Source organism: Sorex fumeus, unplaced genomic scaffold (genome assembly GCF_029834395.1).
Source record: "Sorex fumeus unplaced genomic scaffold, SorFum_2.1 ptg000091l, whole genome shotgun sequence".
In the NCBI taxonomy this organism is placed as follows: Eukaryota; Metazoa; Chordata; class Mammalia; order Eulipotyphla; family Soricidae; genus Sorex; species Sorex fumeus.
The window spans coordinates 4,353,490-4,372,813 of NW_026606148.1; the positions used below are offsets into that span (position 1 = coordinate 4,353,490).

General features: G+C 54.3%; 1 protein-coding gene across 1 annotated transcript in view; it reads left to right on the forward strand.

Annotated features, from left to right (window-relative positions):
- PRDM10 (PR/SET domain 10) overlaps window positions 1-19,324 on the forward strand; it is a 59,507-nt gene that overhangs the window by 18,783 nt on the left and 21,400 nt on the right. The window contains exons 6-11 of the mRNA XM_056131457.1: window positions 2,707-2,910; window positions 6,796-6,868; window positions 9,060-9,177; window positions 11,017-11,146; window positions 12,056-12,298; window positions 18,331-18,678. Of these exons, the coding sequence (XP_055987432.1) occupies window positions 2,707-2,910; window positions 6,796-6,868; window positions 9,060-9,177; window positions 11,017-11,146; window positions 12,056-12,298; window positions 18,331-18,678 (1,116 nt within the window). The remainder of the gene's footprint in view (window positions 1-2,706; window positions 2,911-6,795; window positions 6,869-9,059; window positions 9,178-11,016; window positions 11,147-12,055; window positions 12,299-18,330; window positions 18,679-19,324) is intronic.

Sequence of the window (19,324 nt, forward strand, 5' to 3'; positions counted from 1 at the left end):
GTTGTTGTTTTTCCTTCGGGGGCTGTGTTTTGTGTCTCTTGGTTTGTTTTGGGAGCAAGACTGCTGGCTCAGGAACCGGGTGGCATGTCAAGGATTGAACCCTGGCCTGCCGCGTGCGAAGCTCACACATTGAGCTACTTCTTGGCACTGGAGACTTCTCTCATTCCCTGAGGTCATGTTATGGATAGTTTGCAAAGGCGGAGAAGTCTCAGGGACTAGGTCAGCGTGGGCTACCATGACAGAATGCCCCAGACTAGGTTACGTAAGGACCAGACATCAGTCTCGTCCAGCGTCTGGAGCCAGAAGGCCAAGATTGAGAGTGTGCTTGCTTGTTCATGGAACACGTCCTTGATGCTCAGGGCCTGCTCTGAGGCTAGTGCCTGGGGGACCCTGTGTCTGGGGGACCCTGAGGTCCTGATCCGACCCAGTCTGCCAACCCAGTACCCCACCCACCCCCCCGCCCCATGCAAAGCCTTCCTCTGGCTCTCTGAGATCTCTCTTCAGCCCAAGGTCAAGGTTCTTTTTATTTTATTTTACTTACTAATTTTTTTTTTTTTTTTTTTTTGCTTTGTGGGTCACACCCAGCGATGCACAGGGTTACTCCTGGTTCACGCACTCAGGAATTACTCCCGGCCGTGCTCAGGGGACCATATGGGATGCTGGCAATTGGACCTGTGTCAGCCATGTGCAAGGCAAACGCCCTACCCTCTGTGCTATCACTCCAGCACCTGTTTTATTTTTTTTAATTTTGGGATTACTCCTGGTCATACTCAGGGCTTACTCCTGACTCTGCACTCAGGAATCACTCCTGGCAGTGCTCGGTGGACTGAATGGGGTACCAGGGATCAAACTTGGGTCAGCTGCGTGCAAGGCAAGTGCTCTTCTCACTGTGCTCTTGCTCCAGCCCCCAAGGCCCAGGTCTGGCCACAGTGGTTTCCTCCGTGGCTCCCCTCTGACTTGCACATGGCCACTCTCCTGCCGTTGCCCGAGGGGACCCTCTGGTGCGCCTGCAACTACCTGGACACGCACAGCGATCGGGCTAGCGCTCACTCCCTCATCCTACAACCTAGCTCCAGGCACCGTCACATTCTGAGCACGGGTGGAGGGCAGTTAGGATTCTAGCTCGAAATTTGGGGTACACGGTCCATGATGGGGCTCTAGTGGCTTCAAAGATGGGCCTGGGGGCTGCATTTTGGGGCCCTGGATTTGATCCCTGACCCTGCGAAGACCAGCAGAAGCACCAGAATGCACAGAGGATCCTGCAAACTCGTGCTATCTGCCGAGTGCCGGGGTGCTCCCAGGGAGCCCGCATTGCAGTTTCTGGAACAGTCTGTCCTGTGCACCAACGTCTAGTCCCGCTATGTTCCAGGCCTCGAAGATCTCTCTTCCTTACACTTGATGTCCTGCCTTCCATCCAGTCCTTCTGCTCTCCTCGTCTCATTTTGGGGGTAGCACCCAGGGGTGCTCAGGGGCTGCTCTCCGTTTTGTGCTTGGGGCCACATGTGTTGCTGGGGCCCCAGCCCAGACCCCCAGCAGCTGAGCCTGCACTCAGACTGTGGTACCTCCCCGGCTCCGCTGTCTGTCCTTGAAGAGCAAAGTGTGAGAGCTGCGTGAACGGGTCCTGGTTGTGTTTTTTCAGCAAGTGGGCTGCCACCCAGGGGGAGGTTAACTTAAACACAATTTTTTTTTTTTTTTTTTTTTTTTTTTGCTTTTCAGGTCACACCTGGCAATGCTCAGGGGTTATTCCTGGCTTTGCACTCAGGAATCACTCCTGGTAATGTGCTCAGGGGACCATATGGGATGATGGGAATCGAACCCGGGTCGATCGCGTGCAAGGCAAATGCCCTACCTGCTGTGCTATGACTCCAGCCCCTAAACGCTATTTTTTTTTTTTTCAATGGGGAGGGGACAAACCTAGTGGTGTCCTGGCATATCTCGTGCCTGGGATTGAGCCCAGGTTGGGCATGTGCAGGGCCAGTGCCTTAATCCTGTACTGTCCCTCTAGCCCTCGTGGTTGACTTTTAGGGTGTTTTGTTTTGTGGGAGTGAGGACTGGATTGGGCCCCTCCCAGTGGTGCTCAGGGGCTGTCCCTGGCTCTGTGCTCAGGAGTGATTTCTGGCAGTGCTGGAGATTCAACCTCTCAGTAGGGTCCTCCATGCAGGTAACTGTTCCTCTCTGTCATCTCTCTGGCCCCGACTTTTAGGATTTGTCTTTTTTTGGTTTGGTTTTGTTTCTGGGTCACACCTGGCAGTGCTCAGGAGTTCCTTCTGGCTCTGCACTCAGGGATCACTCCTGGCGGGATTCAAGGGGTTTTGGGAATCGTACCTATATTGGCCACGGGTAAGGCAAGTACCCTCCCTGCTGTGCAACCCCAGCTTTTCAGTTTTGTCAGGTAAATCCTTCAGAGATCTTCAGTAACTTTCTTTTCAAACCTTTAAAATTTGGCAGTGGGAAACTTGCCCCTGCAGGGCTCCACGTCTGCCCTGGAATTATGTATTTGTGACTAGAAAACTTGTAAGAAATTCTTTTTGGATCGCAGAAATCCACAATTCCAGTGCCTTTCTGGTCGGACAGGGAGGTCTCAGGATCTGTGGCGGGAGCAGTGTTTTGTGTTTAACCGGGACATTAATGCACATTTTAGGGGAAAGTTTTGCGATACGGGGTGTGCTAATTTGGTGCGACATTTCACTTTCTCTTTGGTTGCAGGTATCTCTGGAGAAAGGGGACAGAAAAGACAGGGATTTGCATGAAGACCTGTGGTTTGAGTTGTCTGACGAGACCGTTTGTAACTGGATGATGTTTGTGCGTCCAGCCCAGAACCACCTGGAGCAGAACCTGGTGGCTTACCAGTATGGCCACCACGTGTACTACACCACGATAAAGAACGTGGAGCCCAAGCAGGAGCTGAAGGTACAGTCCAACGGGTGTCACGACGTCTGCCCGCGGGCAGAGAGGGGATTGTCGCGGAAGGTGCGGAGTTCAGTTGGGGTGTCCTCAGTGGTCGGGCAGGTGATTGTTGAATGCTTTTCCTGCTTCCCTCCGGAGTGGATTTCTTACAAAAAGGTCCTTTGCTGACCTGCTGGGTATAAGCTGCGTCCGTTACATTTGCGACGATTCACAGACCAGCAGGGTGAAAGGTAAGTGACGCTGAGCCTTGTGGCGGGCGGGATCGGCTGCTTTGGGACGCAGCCTGGCCTTGGTGAGGGAGAGATTCAAGAGCTGGTCACTGGCAAACAGAAGATGGAATTCAGATGTTTGGGCAAGATCTCTCTTTCTTTTCTTTTCTTTTCTTTCTCTGTTCGGATTATTTTGGTTTGTTTTGTTTCATTTTTGAGCCACACCTGGTAGTGTTCAGGGCCTACTCCCAGTGCTGTGCTCTGGCCACCGGAGGGGACCCTCCTGGCTGGGCTCAGGTGACTGAGTGTTGGCGGGGATCAAACCCAGTCCTTGAGCCTGCAAAGCCTGAGCTCAATCTCCACCCTTTTTTTTTTTTTTTAAATCTCAGTACTTGATTTTACATAAATAATTTTATATACTGTTTTAGGAATCAAATTAGGGCTGACTTTTGTTGGAGTTTGTCTTCATAGTAAATATTGATGGCATAATGAAATTGATTCTATAATCATTCCTTTATTTATGTATATTTGGGGTGCCAGGGATCAAAGCCACCAAACCATATCCCTGACCCTGACCCCTCCCTCCCTTTTTTTTTTTTTGTGAGCCACACCCGACTGTGCTTAAGGCTTTCTCCTGGCTCTGTGTTCAGGGATGATTCCTGGCAGGGATTAGGGGACCATATGGGATCTGGGGATTCAACCCAGGCCAACCACATGCAAGGCCAGCCCTAATGCCTGGAATAGACTTTATTTGGAAGAGGAATCAAATACTAATTGAAATTGAAAAGTGGCTTCATTGTTGACAATTTGTTTGTTTATTTATTTTGGTAGGGCTGGAGCGATAGCACAGTGGTAGGGCATTTGTGTTGCATGAAGCCAGCCCGTCCAGCTGGGTTTAATTCCTCCACCTCTCTCAGAGAGCCCAGCGAGCTACTGAGAGTATCTCGCCCGCGTGGCAAAGCCTGGCAAGCTACCCGTGACATACTCAATATGCCAAACACAGTAGCAACAAGTCTCAAAATGGAGACGTTACTGGGCCCGCTCGAGCAAATCAATGAACAACGGGAGGACAGTGTGACTGTTTTTTTTTTTAAATTTTTTTTTAAATTTTGGTATTTGGATATCCCCCAGCTTACTCCTGGCTCTGCACTCTGGAGTCACTTCCAGTGGGGCTCGGGGGACCACAATGGGATGCCACGGATCTAACCCTGGCTGACCATTGCAAGGCAAGCACCCTGCCCACTATACCCTCCAGCCCCAACAGACATTTTGGGGCGACCGTGGGTGTAGATTTGGCCACATCTGGTGGTGTTCAGGGCCCAATCCTGCACTCAGGGATCAGTCCTGGCCCTGGCAGTGCTCAGAGATCTGTTGGGTCCTGGGGATCGAACCTTGGTCAGCTGTGTGCAAGGCTTACCTGCCTACTTTTTCTCCAGCCTCTTCGGTATTGATCATTTAAAAACTCTTGAAACGTGTAGGAGTTGCTGGGTTTGTTGTTGTCGTCGTTGTTACTTTTTGTTTCGGGGTCACACCTGGCAGTGGTCCAGGGCTGCTCCCGCCGCTGCTTTGGAGATCTTAGGGTGCTGCTGTGGGGACTGCCCCGGCCTTCAGGACACACGGCTGCGCCCAGCCCATTGTGTGGCTCTCAGTCGGGCCTTGTTAACTTTTTTTTTAAATTTTATTTTCATAAAGTTGTGGGGCCCTGTTAACATTTTTACCTATTTATTTTATTTGCTCGAGCGGGCCCAGTAATGTCTCCATCGTGAGACTTGTTACTGTGTTTGGCATATCGAATACGTCACGGGTGGCTTGCTTGGGGGCAGCTGGGACGACACCTGGTGGGCTCAGGACATTCTCAGGCTCATTTAGAAACATTTAAATTCATCATGTTGGAGACAGAGCACAGCATGTGGGCAGTGGACCGGTGGGTGTCAGAGTGGAAAAGAGGGGGCTCGTGGAGGGCCAGGGAGGAGCGAGGCAGGAGTTCGTGTTGGCACTCACCTAGGGGGAGAAGCGGAGGCTGAGAACATTGAGAACATCTGAGCAGCCACTAGCTCTTGCCAGATGGCTGCAGGGAAGTGGGGGGGGTGGGCATGGAGAGTGGAGCTGGAGGGAGGGAGGGAGGGAGGGAGGGAGGAGAGGGAGGGAGGTGGTGCTGGAGGTGGGGAGTGGGGCCGGCCGGGAGCAGGGCAGCCACCGCAGGGAAGGGAGGCCTGCATGGGCTAAGAGGTGAAGATCGATTTCCCCAACGTCTAGGGGCTGGGGAGACAGCACAGGAGCTGGGGCCGTGCTTGCAGCCAGCCCTGGCTCCGTCCCGCACTCCACGCTCCCCTCCCCAGTATTGCTGGGTGTAGTCCTGGTCCCAGGCACAGCCTGAGCAGCCCCCCCCCCCCATCCCCTGTCCAAGCAGTGAGTCAATGGAGTGGCCTGAGAGTGCTGCTTGGGGGCCCCCCGACCTGCCTAAAGCCCCCACCAGTATCCAGAAGCCAGGCCGAGGAGGGGGAGCCGGACTAAGGAATGAGCAGAGCAGGGGACGGAGGGCCTAGACTGGGCAGCCGTTTGAAGTGGTCAGGGCACCCCATACCATGTGGGGGCCTGTGTGATCACAGCACCGTCAGAACCTGCGTTTAAATATTGATTAACACAACACAAGGGAGAGGGGGGGTGGAAAAACAACCAAAGACCAAATCTACAAGGGCCTGTTTCAGTTAGACAGCGGGAACGGAAATGGAGCACGCTCGTGGGAAGTTGTGGAGCCAAGACAGAGTGATCTTTCGGTGGTGCCGGGAATTGAACCCAGAGCCTCACACATGCACAGCAAATGCTGTGCCACTGGGCTGCTTCCTACCCCCACAAAGCCCCCCCCCCTTTTACTTAAAACAATCTATTCATAACATAAATATCTTGATGAATGAAGCATTGTGACCCGGGAGTGTCTAGCAAACCCTGGGCTATGACGCCACAGTGATAAGTTTTTCAAGAGGGTCTCGAAACACAGCAAGCCGTTGTGTTCCAACGGCTCCATCCACAACCTGGAGTCACAGCTGAGTGTGACAGACACCACACTCGCCACGGCAAACCTAGTTAAGGAACTAGTCAGTCACAGGAATCACCCCATCCCCTGTAGTACCAACTTTGAAGTGGGTTCATAATAGCTGATCACTTTTTTGGTGTGTGTGGGGGGCGGGGGGGGGGGGGGCGGCCCGGGGGGGGGGGGGTGGCCCACGCAGCAGTGCTCAAGGCTTACTCCTGGCTCTGACTCAGGAATTACTCCTGGCGGTGCTCAGGGCACCCTATGGGATGTCGGGGATCCAACCCCAGTCAGCCATGTGCGAGGCAAGTGTGCCCTTCTTGCTGTACTACCGCTCCGGCCTTAGCCGAGAAATTTCTGATTCCAAATATTCCTAAATTGGAGATTATGAAGGCGCCGCCCTGGTGGAACTCGTGCAGGACTTCCACAAAACACCAAAGGGAGAAGGGAAACTCACGGAGGGTCCTAGCCCATGAGCTTCCCGGGCTGGCAGAGTCCTAGACCACCAGGGCTCTGGAGACAGTGTGAGTTGGGGGCTGGTGGCCAGCGGGCAAGGACTGGACAGGACCTGCCGTATGTGGGCAGGTGGAGGCGCTGGGCACGCAGGGTCCACGGGCCAGGGGCTGACTGCATGCTTGCTTCTTGCAGGTTTGGTATGCGGCGTCCTACGCGGAGTTCGTGAACCAGAAAATCCACGACATTTCCGAGGAAGAGAGGAAAGGTGGTTGCGTTTTTTTCATGCTGTGTATTTTCTAGGCATTTCCAGTTGCTCCCTTCGAGCTTCGGCTCACCTTCTGTTGAAGGGACGATTTCTCTAGGCCTTTCTGAGTCCCACACTTCAGTCCAGTTTCAGTTCTCAAGGGACCGCGCCGTCTACGGCACCTCCCCGGGTGCTGGAGAATGGTGTTTACTGGAATGCGAACCTCCAAATGCTCCATCAGAACCCGGAGCAGAGGCTGGTCCTTATCTCAAGTCGTTGTTGTCTCTGTGGCGATGGAGCCAGGCAGCCTTGGTGCTGTTGGCCGTATGCCCCCTCCACTCGTCCACTCGCGGGAGGGCGCACAGTCCAGAAGTCAACAGCTGATGCATCATTGCGAAGGGGATGCAGAGCGATGCCAGAAGTTGTTCTGCCACAGCTGGCGGTGCTCAGGGGACCACATGGGATGCCGGGGATCGAACCCAGGCCGGCCACGTGCAAGGCAGACGCTCTCGCCGCCCCTGCCTCTTGTGCCTTCCTTCAATTCCCCTTTGCTCCCGAGCTTAGCCATCCTTGCAGATTGGAGCCTCTGGTGATGGCCAAGTGCAGACACGGATGCCACGATGTGTCCCCTGGTGGTGGCTGTGCATCTTCGGCTCAGCTTCAGATTCCTTAGTCACTCTCACTGCCGTGTATCACTTTATTTCATCTCACTTATTTTGGTTCCTGGACACACCCAGCGGTGCTCGGGGCTTCCTCCTGGCTCTGCACTCAGGGATCACTCCTGGCGGGGCTCTGGGGGTCCTGTGGGATGCTGGGGATCACACTTGGGTCAGCCACGTGCCGGGCCTTGCCCTGTACTCTCGCTCTGCCCCCTGCCGGGTATCACTTTAACTGTTCCTTCTTGTGGCTGTTTCGGTGTTTCCTTGCAGGAACAGAGCACAAGTCAGTGGTCCGTTTGCTTAGGCTGGAAGTGGGGGTCGGTCAGAGCCGGTCTGCCACTGGCTACCAGAGATGAGCACATTTCACAGGTCGCGGGCAGGGTCTTCCTCCAGACTCACCTCACACGAGACACCGGCTTCTAGTTCTAGTGCGGCTTCCCACCGCACCTGCTCTTCGAATCCATCAGCTGCAGTGTGGAGAGTCTTTACGACCCCTTCCGGGCTTGACAACTCACTCGAGTGACTCACAGAGCTCATGAAAGTTCAGTCGTTCTGATTATAGGTCTGTTCCAGTGGCCACGCCCAGGGGGACCGCCAGAGTCAGAGACTCTCAGGGCGGGTCGGGTCGTCAGCTGGTGTCACTCCTGGCACATCGACTGTGATTACCAACTAGTAAAGCTCCCCTGAGCCTTTGTTGCAGAGTTTTTATTGAGGTATAATAGCCTGATTGATGGAATCATTAGCCAGTGACTTGCTCTCCAGCGGCTCCCCTCCCTGGCTCCAAGTCTCAACCCATAATCATAGGGCTGGGTTTTTTGGCATCTCCTGCCTTCATCCTGAGTCACTCATTAGCATGAATTCAGGTATCTCAAAAGACCACCAGGAAGAAAGAGAACACCTCTCTCTATCGGGACATTCCGGAGATCGAGGGATTAGCTCCAGGAATCTGGGGACAAGGGCCAGCCTTGTCTTGTTTCGACAAAGGGGCTGCTTCCGGGTTTGGGCTGTTAGAAGGGTTGCCACTGCAGACATTGTTCTACGTGGCTCTTAGCTGACACAGCAGTTGAGAGAGGAGGATTGCTGGGTCCGCGGGGGTATGTGTGTGTCAGCTTCAGGAGATGCCCCCGAACCTTTCACCAGTGTGGTCACATTGGACACGGATTTTCAAGCTCATTGTGATGAAATACTCCCTTAGATTCTGAAACGTGGATTTGAATCACTGGGGCATAGATTCCCATGGAAGCACTTTTGCTCTCTGCAGTGTGCAGAAAGTCGCCTGTACGCGCGTGTGTCGGGGCGGCGGGAGGTGGGAGCATAGGGGCACTTCTCCCCCTTGATACCGCACCCATATGGCTGTATTAGAGAATAAGACCCTGTGAACCACTTCCTTGTCAAACTTGAGCCTTGACACCCATATGGACTACGCAAGCAGCAAGACCCATGGTTGGGAGCCTTGGTTCCCTTGCGACAGGAACCAGGAGGCCCCTGACCCGCTTGCTTGTGCTGGTGGCCGCTGACCGTTGGTCTTTGTGCTTTCTCTCCCGTGCTTGTAGTTCTCCGAGAGCAGGAGAAGAACTGGCCCTGCTACGAGTGTAACCGCCGGTTTATAAGCTCAGAACAGCTGCAGCAACACCTCAATTCTCATGATGAGAAGCTCGACGTGTTTAGCAGGTAGAGTGAAGAGCCTGTCTCCCAGACCTGTTATTTCCCAGCTCCCAAATTGCTCCTGAATTGTCTGTCAAACCCACGAGTGTTTCTCCCTCCGTGTGTGTATGTGTGTGGCCAGGCACAGAGGCTGCAGCCCGGCCTCTGCTGCGGGAAATTCCTTTTCTCCTGCTTCCTAACTTCCTCTCTGAGCCTCGCTGACCACTGAATTCACTTCCGGTGTGACCAGAACCAGTCAGGAGAGCCTTTCCTCCCAGTTTCATCTGCCCTGACTGAAGATTCGGAGATAGGAATTCTTGAGTCGCACACATCTTTGAAATCACCCAGATTTCTCATTCCCAGGCTTTTATTGAACTAAAGCCCCGGTCTCTTTGTATTGGAAAACAAAACAAGAAAAGGGGCCATGGAAGAGAAGAACTGCAGAGGAAGGGGTGGGCCTGGGCCAGACCTAGATCGTGCCTGGGGGGTCAGGGTAGAGCATTTGGAATGATTCTGGGTGTACGTCTTCAGAAGGCTCTGACCTGGGTGTGTGGTGCTGTCAGACTCCGGGTTTCAGCATCACTCAAGATGGAGCTGCGGACAGGGCTTTAGTTTCTCTGGAGCCAGAGGGAAGCTGACTCCATGGGAACCTCTCGTGGCGAGGTGGTTCCGCAGAGAGCAAGAGCCTCCGGACGGGGTGCAGGCAGTGAGTCTGCGCTGCATGTGTCCCGGGACTGTTTGTAGTGTGGGCAGAGGCCTGGAGGCAGGAAGCGATGAGAGCTAATGAGGTTGCGTGTTGTTGGCCAACTCCCCCTGCAGCCCCTGTAGCCTGACTAGGAGAAATCAGACACAATTAGGAAAAATTGACCAGATATATAATAATACTGAGCAACTGTCAGGGTTTTTTTTTTTTAAGGTGAGATACTGGCTTTTGGCCATGTAGGGGTTCCTTTTGTTTTAGAGACTCATTCTGATGTCCTTGCAGATGAAATGGTTCCAGATAAGCTAATGGGTATGTGCGTGTGAGGCCGGGGAGAGGCAGGAGGGATTTCTCAGCTGGATTTCTGAAGCTGGCCATCAGTTGAGAAATACTGAAATCAAAATCATGGTATTAGTGGACTCATCTTACCCTTGGCATTTGCCTGAGTTCTGAAGTTCTCATAATAAGCAATCTTTTTTTAAGCTTCGTTTTGGTGGAATTGTTTGATCGAGGAGTAGGGGAGTCAGCGTTGTCTGATTCAGCACTTCTCAAACAGGCCTTCCCGGCCTACTTCCTGAACCCCTTCCCTTTAAGGATTGCCAAGGGTCCATGGAATACTTTTTGGGTGTTTCCTAGGCCTGTTAGGGAAGGGCTGAACTTGCCATTTGTTCGGACCTTCCAGTAGCCAAGAGGAAAACCAGGAGGAACTTCGCATCCCCAAGTTCTTTGCATCTGGCTGCCCTTCTGGAGGCAGGAAGAGGGAGGACCAGGCCGTGGGCTCACGGTCTCTCCAGCTCAGCCCCACGGGGCACCGTCTTTCCACAGCCCTCCCCTGCCTGCTTGCCTTGCAGCCTCTCAGAGTTGTCTTTGCGCTTCTGGAGTGTAGTCGCAAGGCGCACCTAGTGCTTTGGATTTCCAGAGCTCTTTCCTATGCTTTTAAGAGCTCCCTGTGAGCTGTGATGAGGGTGAGAAGGAAGAGCGCGGGAAAGTGTGGAGTAAGGAGGTACCTACTTGCATCAGAGAACACAGGCGGGAAGCGGGAGAGGAGTAAAGTGAGAGTTCAAGCCTGGGGGCGCGGGGGGCTCTCATCGAGGCCATTAGGGGGAATATTTGTTCTGGGCTCTGGTGTGACCATGACCGTGTGTGACCCTGTCTCTCATCCCCAGAACGAGAGGCCGAGGAAGGGGACGAGGCAAGAGGCGGTTTGGCCCAGGTCGTCGGCCAGGGCGCCCGCCCAAATTCATCCGCTTGGAAATAACCAGCGAGAATGGGGACAAGTGTGACGATGGGACACAGGTATGGGACGTGGGAGCGGCTCTGGGTGCTCGTTGGAGGACCGATGTGGGGGCGGGGGGCCCTGGCGCGCCTGAGACGCGCTTCCCTGTCAGGGTGACTGAAGAAAGGCAGAACGAGTGTTCGGAGCGTGAGAGAGCTCCGCTGGCAGACACATGCCTGGCATGTGCGAAGCCTCCAGTTCAGCCCCGAGACCCCCGCTTTTACCCGTTCCGTGACCCCACCGCCCCAGCATCGCTGAGCCAAGTGCCCCTGGGTGGCCCTTCTTTTAAAAAAGCATTTTCCATAAAAACGCAAGACTGTTTTTGTTTGTTTGTTTTTGGGTCACACTTGGTGACACTCAGGGGTCACTTCTGGTTCTCCACTCAGGAATTACACCTGGAATTCCTCAGGGCGATGCCAGGGATGGAACCCAGGTCAGCCTACCCGCTATGGTACTGCTCTGGCCCCCCCCAAAACTCAATTTGATAATTTCCTTTTTTTTTTTTTTGCCTTTTGGGTCACACCCGGTGATGCACAGGGGTTGTTCCTGTCTCCTGCACTCAGGAACTACTCCTGGGGGTGCTCGGGGGACCATATGGGGTGCGGGGAATCGAACCCGGGTTGTTTGCGGGCAAGGCAAACGCCCTACCCGCTGTGCTATCGCTCCAGCCCCTCAATTTTACGATCTTTAAGATTTCAAGACTGTTGCATTAGTATGAAGGATTCCAAGGACGGCGTTCTTGCATTTCCCCTGGCTGGGACGTCACATGGTTCTGCTCCCAAGGATGCTGCCTGAATCTGCCCCTCCCCCCCAGAGGAGACTTCCTCCCAGGCCTCAGGGCCCTCATGCTTAGAGAGCGAGCAGGACCGCCGTCTGACGGATGCCCCTTCCAGCTCCGCCGGAGCCCAGTTCCACCCGTTCTCTTTCAGGACTTGCTGCACTTCCCTGCCAAGGAGCAGTTTGATGGGCCCGAGCCAGCCTCTCTGAACGGGCTGGACCAGCCCGAGCAGCCCACGCTCCCCCTCCCTCAGCTGCCCCAGGAGACCCCCGCCGTTCTGGAGCAGGAGCCCGAAGCTCACAGCCTCCACCTGCAGCCCCAGCAGGAGGAGAACGTGCTGCCCGCCCCGAGCACCCTGACGGCCGACGACATGCGCAGAGCCAAACGCATCCGGGTAAGTGGGCAGCGGGCGGCGCAGCGCTCTGCCGCCCCCCAGCTGTCTGGGTGCTCTGCTTCCAACCAGCTCCGCCATCCGCTTCGACATCCTGCGCCCTGGCATCCTGCGCGCCACCCTCCTCTCCTCCCCCACCCTCCTTTTCTTGGAACTCTTGCTTGGTGGCTTGGTGGCCAGTGGCCGGCGGCAGTGGCTGATTCTCGGTCTGATCAGTGTGGCCGTGGTGTGGGGGCGCCTGGCCTGGCAGAGCTGGAAAGGAGGGCTCGTGGCTCCTGCACCCCAGAGGCCCGAGGGAGGGAGAGATACGCACCTTTGAGGGTGGGATTCTGTTCCAGGGGGTGCCAGCTCATCGGCGCTCAGTCCTCACTCTCCAGTGAATGTAGGCGGGCTGCATTTGGTGGTCCGCGCTTCCCTGCAGAGCGCAGGCCAGTGTTGTTTGGCCCATGTCCCCCGTGTCCGCGCAGGCACAGTGTCCACACGTGGGGCAGCTCCTAGTCCAGCTTCTGGAGCGGAAACGGCTGATGTCACGCTGGTAGGTCCTGCTTGCCCATCGTGGTGTTCCAGTCTTTCCACGCCGTGGTGAAATCTGTAACAGGGGCCGCAGTCAGATGGAGAAGAGTGTGGCTTCATGGGATCATGCCTGCACTCATGACCAGTATCACGTCAAGCCTGCGCTTGTGGCTTCTCAGTCTTGTACGTGTGCATGGGAGCCCCGTGTGCTTTCATCTCCAGGGTTCACAGCTACTTGCTGGATGATTGTTTTCGATTCGGGTTTCTGTTGGGTTTTGTCCTCTAAGCCAGAAGGGACCTGCGAAAACAGTCACGGCCCCGCCTTCACGTCACCATTCATGGTTCTGGGAGAACATTCAGGGGCTGAGTTGCCAGTGGCCTCCGTAGAAACAGACTCGGGATCTGACTGCCCGTCTAGCGTTTCTGAAGGATCAGCAGGAAGGCAAAAGTCCGATCGGTCCCCGTCCATCCTCCTCCATCACTTCTCAAGTCTGCATCTCATTCTTTTGCCCACTTACTATCTTTTCTGCTTTGGCCGTCTTGTATTTTTTTTTTTATGAAGTTCCGAGAAATGTTTATTACTAGGTTGACATTTACATTTGGAGGGGAAGGGAGCAGACGGTCACACCGGGCCTTGCAGGCGTCAGACCCAGTGACCCTGCACTCAGGCACGTGCACTTGCCCTCCAAGCCGTTTGCCCGGCTGTAGCTTCCCTTGGTTTGAAGCAAAAAGCACCAGCCAGCCGACACGGTGAAGTGCTCAAGACGCAGGCGTTGCCGGCCGGCCCCGTGCGTGCCTGTGTGAGTTGGTCACGGGCTTGGGCCTGCGGTTCCGTACTCCTGCACGAAGACCGCGTGCTGTGTGTCTGCAGGTTAGTCAGAGCTGAGCTCCTACACATTCCCAAACGGTGGGCTGTGTATTTTTTTTTTCCATTTTTCCCACCCAGATTGGTAATGACCAACTCAAGGCAAGTCCGCCAGTGCAGCTGGTAATGGAACTTTCTCTCTCTCCTCCGCTGCTGCCTGTTCAGCTGGAGCTGCAGGTAGGTCTCGTTCCCGTGTTCACGTGACAGAGTGTCATTCTCGTGTGTGCCCGCACTGCCATCCTCTGCCGCCTTACGGACCGTGCCGGACGTCCTAGCTGGGCTGCGTCAGTGAGTGCCAACCAGCTCTCTGACCACATGCCTCTGTTCCCGTGAGCCCAGAGGCGAGTGCACAGCTGGGCCTGGCCTCCACCCCCAGGTCCATGTGACAGTCTGAGGGAGGGAGGAGTCGTGAGGTCTGAGCTCACGCTCAGCCCCGTCACAGTTTTGGTGGTGCCCTGGCCTCTGGCAGCTGGCCAGTTAGAGGCTGTTGGCGTCTGTGGTTACGGCGGCCAAAGGAGGACCGACGTGGATGATGGCTGTTCTGAGGGGGGCAGGGGTAGGCCAAAGAGGGATGAGGACGCCTGGGGTCCGTCGCAGAGAGATCGAGACTCGGAGAGATCCCCGGAAGCCGGAGGCTCATTTTAGAGGAGGACAGCAAGAGGTCAAAGGCCAGGCTCAGGTGTGACCTGATTAGGAGGGGTGCTCAGTCTTGTCGAAGGCCCAGGAGAGTCTGGTGTGTTGGGCAGGGCAGATGACAGGCCAGGGAGGGCTGCGTCCAGGGCCAGCAGAAATCCGGCACCCGTGACTGGTTTCCTCCTAGTGCCAGGATGGAAATAGCACGGAACGCGATCAAAGATTCATGTGCTAATTGATGATACCATCATCAGATGTCGGGGACTGCGGCGGAGCTGTGCTCTCAGCACTGGCTTGACTGTGACCCAGATTTCCTGCTCACGGATTGTAGCCGCGCGGCTGGAGGAGCTGCACGCCAGATGGTGTGGTGTGTGGCTGGCTGCCTGCGGCCCCGGATCCTCGGGGCTCTTTGGATCCATCTGTGGCCGCGGCCAGCGCTTGTTCTTGGTTTCGCTTAGAAATGTGTTAACTTGGACCTCTGGGCTTCGGGAGTGACCTTGGAGTGGAAAGGCCCCCGAGTGGGTCCCGGGGCTAGAGCGTGGCAGCAACCCCAGTGACTCGTCTAGTGGCCTTTAGGGTCATCGGCTCTGAGGCACCCGGTCTGGTCCCGAGGACCCATCAGTCAGGGCTCCGCGGAAGTGAAGAGGTTGCTAGGAGCAGGGCCTGTGGGAAGCGCCGCGAATGTGGCAAGGCGGTGGCTGCATTGAAATCGAGAGTCTGAGGACATGTGCGCTGATGGAGCTGACAGGAGGCTTGCTGGCATCATGGGGACTTAAGCATCCCGGAGCAATGAGCTCTCCATTTGGTCCCCCATCGGCGTTGCCGGTCGTGTCTCCCTGTGGGGACCTGAGTGGGCTTGGGAGAAGGGAGCGGCCGCAGGTGCACCCTCCCCTGACTCGGGCTCAGAGGCACCTTGCGGGTCTGCACTACTGCTGCCACGTTCGGAAGAGGCCAGACTAGTGCGTTCTCTTCTGTCAAGCAAGCGTGAGACATGGTAGAGAGCAGGAGACGGGGAAGGGAGCATGGGGAAGGGGCTCCGTGGCTGGTGGGATGAAGGGATGAAGGTGGACGCTTCCAGCTCTCTGCAGAACTCTAGGGAAAAATCGAGATCATTTTTTTAACAACAAAAAAATTTTTTTAAACATCAGTATCTGCATCATTTTTATTTGTGAAAAAGACTTGAACCCACCTTAAATACCCATCTTAGTTGAATCCAAGGATTCATAATGAGAAAGACCGTCTACTTGTTCAGGAAACAAGTAAACCATTTACTTTACGAAAATACCAAAACAATCTTAATCTGAAATCGTGAGCGATTGGTAGAGAGCACGCCTGCCTGCTTTGCATCTGTGTGAGCGCAGGGCTTGATTCCCGTCACAAATCCATAACACCTTAGCAGAAGCTCCCACGGGAAGCCTCAGCAAGGTAGGGAAGCCTGCATTCGACTCTCGGAGGAGAAATGCCCTCGTCCCACTTCCTGCCTGGTTCTGTCCTTCCAGCCTGGTCCTTTGGAGTTTTTGTTGTTGTTGGGTCACACCTGGCGATGCTCAGGGGCTACTCCTGTTTCTGCACTCAGGAATCACTCCTGGTGGTACTCAGGGGACCATAAGGGCTGCCAGGATCTAACCTGGGTTGGCCGCGTGCAAGGGAAGAGTCCTACCCACTGTCCTCTCTATCCAGCCCTACCTTTGGAAAGAATTTACGGGGTGGATAAACGCCGCAGTCTCTCCTAGCCCCAGAGTCTCACTCTGTGTTTAGTGAGATGTGTTGGAATCACTCTCCAGCTTTTGTTGACCCCTTCCTCTGAGCTCAGCAGTGTTTGAAGGGCTGTAGATACAAAGGGGCAGAGGAGATATGGCCCCGAAATAGCCCTGAGTCTATTTGCATAGACTCATTTGCACAGACTCAGGAAGATCACAGAACTGTTCCACATCTACTCAGAAGTAAATGAGTAGGGGAGACTTCCCCTTTTCCTGTTAGCTGCCCCCCAAGCAGGAAGTTTCCAGTTCCCAATCACTTTCAGAGTTTTCAGTAAGCCAAAAATAAGAATCTCGGGGGCTGGAGAGAGAGCACAGCGGGTAGGGCGTTTGCCTTGCACGCGGCCGACCCGGGTTCGATTCCCAGCATCCCATATGGTCCCCTGAGCACTACCAGGAGTAACTTCTGAGTACAGAGCCAGGAGTAACCCCTGTGCATCGCCAGGTGTGACCCAAAAAGCAAACAAACAAACAAACAAAAGAATCTCGCTCTTCTCCAAAGTGATCCTTTTCACGTTCATGTAGAAGTTGCAGTTTGAAAGTCGCTTGCAGTAAAGGGTTAAGCATTGATGATCGCTCTTTCTTCATTGTACAAACAGCATTTGAAGCTGTCAGTGAAAGCTCCTCACGTCCTTTCTCTGGCCCTGAAACAAGTACACACACACACTCATGGGTCTTTTTTTGAGGGCTGTTTCCCCCTCAGATCTGTCTAGAAGTTCACTTTTCTCCAGGTCTTCTGGGGACTGTATGAGTGAGTCTTTCTAATTGACAGCACCATCAAATGGTGCTTGTGTCCCCTGTATTGGTCTTGCTTGCCACGGCGTGGTCATTCTTCCTCCACCCGGTGCTGCATTTGTACTGAGGAGTCCCCTCCTCTCACTTGGGTTCCCTGGAGCGTGCGCATGAATTTACAGGATGCTCATCAGAACTGGAAGTGCAGCTCGGGCCCAGAAAAATCAAAAGAGTTAAGATGACTGGCCCAGACAGGCCAATCCCCTGATCTTTGTCCACATTTGAGCACATCCTGTTTTTGGTTATGTCTGGGGGCCGCACCCAGCAGTGCTCAGGGGTTACTCCTGGCTCTGCACTCAGGGATCACTCTGGGTGGTCCTTGGGGTGCTGGGATAGAACCAGGATTGGCTGCAAGGCAAGTGCCCTACCCACTGTACTGTCTCTCTGGCCCTCAGACACATTCTAACTGTGGACCTAATTAACCTCACCAGGAACGCGTCCTCTGCCTTTGGCAGGAGCAAGTTGGTGCACGTTCACATTCCATTTCCCCGTGTGCTTGTGAACAAACACATCCTTGAAAATCCGGCCCTTTCCTTTCTCTTTCCTTTCTTTTCCTTAAATGGAGATAGAGTTCAGAAACCGTGAAACACACCCCTTTCAAGAGGTTTTTCACTGGGAGGGTTCCACAGTCCGCTCAGCTCAGGGCGCATTCCTGGCTGTGACTCGGGAGGTGTGTGTGTGTGTGTGGGGGGGTCCCTCCTACTGTGCACAGTATTGGGAATTGAACTGGGATGACCAAATGCAAGGAAGGCGCCTTCACTGCTCGTTCTATCTCTTTTTTTCTCTTTTTTTGAAATTTTTTTGGCGACTTTTGGTTTTGGTTCCTGGCCCATAGCCAGCAGTATTTGGGTGCAGGGAGGTGGTGCCACATGTCAAGGACCGTGCCGGGATCAAATCTGGGTCTGGGAAGCATGCGCAGTCGCCCTTTCAGCCCCCCCTGCCCTACGGGGTTTCTGAGCCTGTTGGCCGAGCATATCAGCGCAGTTGAACCAAAACCATTACCCAGTTTTCAGAAAATCGCCATCAGCCTATCAGGAAGCCGCCAGAGCCCCTGCCACGGACTGCTTTTCAGGTTTTTTTTATTGTCTCTTATTTGCTCAACATTTTAATCACTTCAGATTTTTCCTCCAGGGCTTCAGCAAGTTGATGTTTAACCAGATGTTCAACCTCATTCGCATATTTCTTTGTTCTTCATTTTCCCCACTCCCGGGTTTTTCTTAGACTTTGCTGAGTATGACCTCAGTCCTTTCCAAAGAACACCTGCATCCACAGACCTGTCTGAGCACAGCCCTGTCTCTCCAGGGAGAGCTCTCTGGGGACAGCATCATTCATGCTTCCTGATTCGCCAGGAAGTCCTGTCCCCTCTGTGTCCTGCGCTTGGCTTTCCCTGCAACCAGCCTGCGGTGGCCAGCCCCTAGCCTCTCCGTGCTGGGGCCTGTCCAGCGCTGAGTGACCCGTCCATGTGTGTCTTGCAGAATGCGGCTCTCCAGCATCTGTTCATTCGGAAGTCCTTCCGGCCTTTCAAATGCCTGCAGTGTGGGAAGGCCTTCCGGGAGAAGGACAAGCTGGACCAGCACCTGCGCTTCCACGGGCGCGAGGGCAATTGCCCTTTGACCTGTGACCTCTGCAACAAGGGCTTCATCAGCAGCACGGCCTTGGAGAGCCACATGAAGCTGCACTCGGACCAGAAGACCTACTCTTGCATCTTCTGCCCCGAGTCCTTTGACCGCCTGGACTTGTTGAAGGACCACGTGGTCATTCATATCACTGATGGCTACTTCACCTGCCCCACCTGTAAGAAACGGTTCCCAGACTTTATCCAGGTGGGTGTCCACTGCTGTGATCCCTGCACACCTCGTTCCGTGGGTGAAAGAAATGTGAGTTTGGGGAAAATTGAGAACATCCAGAACGGCCCACGTTTTCTTTCCTTCTCTGAAATAGCTTGATAGCAGTACTCCAATCCTTCTAGATTGAGGCCAAATAGTGCCTCACACGTGGGCATTTAAGCACTGAAGCTGTGCTTCATGCAGCAAGCTTTCAGATCTGGTTGTCAGCTATGTCTTTCTTTTTCCTGGCCAAATCTACCACTCAGAAAATACATAGAGGGGCCAGTGAGAGTACAATGGGTAGGGCACTTGCCTTTCTCGAGGCTGACCCAAATTTGATCCCTGGAACCACATATGGTCCCCCCAAGTCTGCCAGGAGTGATCCCGACTGCAGGAGTCAGCCCCGAGCACTGCCAGTGTGGCCCCCCCAAACAAGAACAGAAAGAAAGTTCTTTCAACTTGTATAGAGCCTGTGAGGGCACACTCCCATTTCCTGGCCTGAAAATTTGTTTTCCCTGCTACTGTGGTTTCCTGCCTTGCTCTGCTAATCATGTATTTTGGGAGGAAACAGAGTTTGGTTTATAATATTATACTCCCATATCTAGCACAGACTGTCTCCTGTCCTGTCTTCTGGAGTACAGTG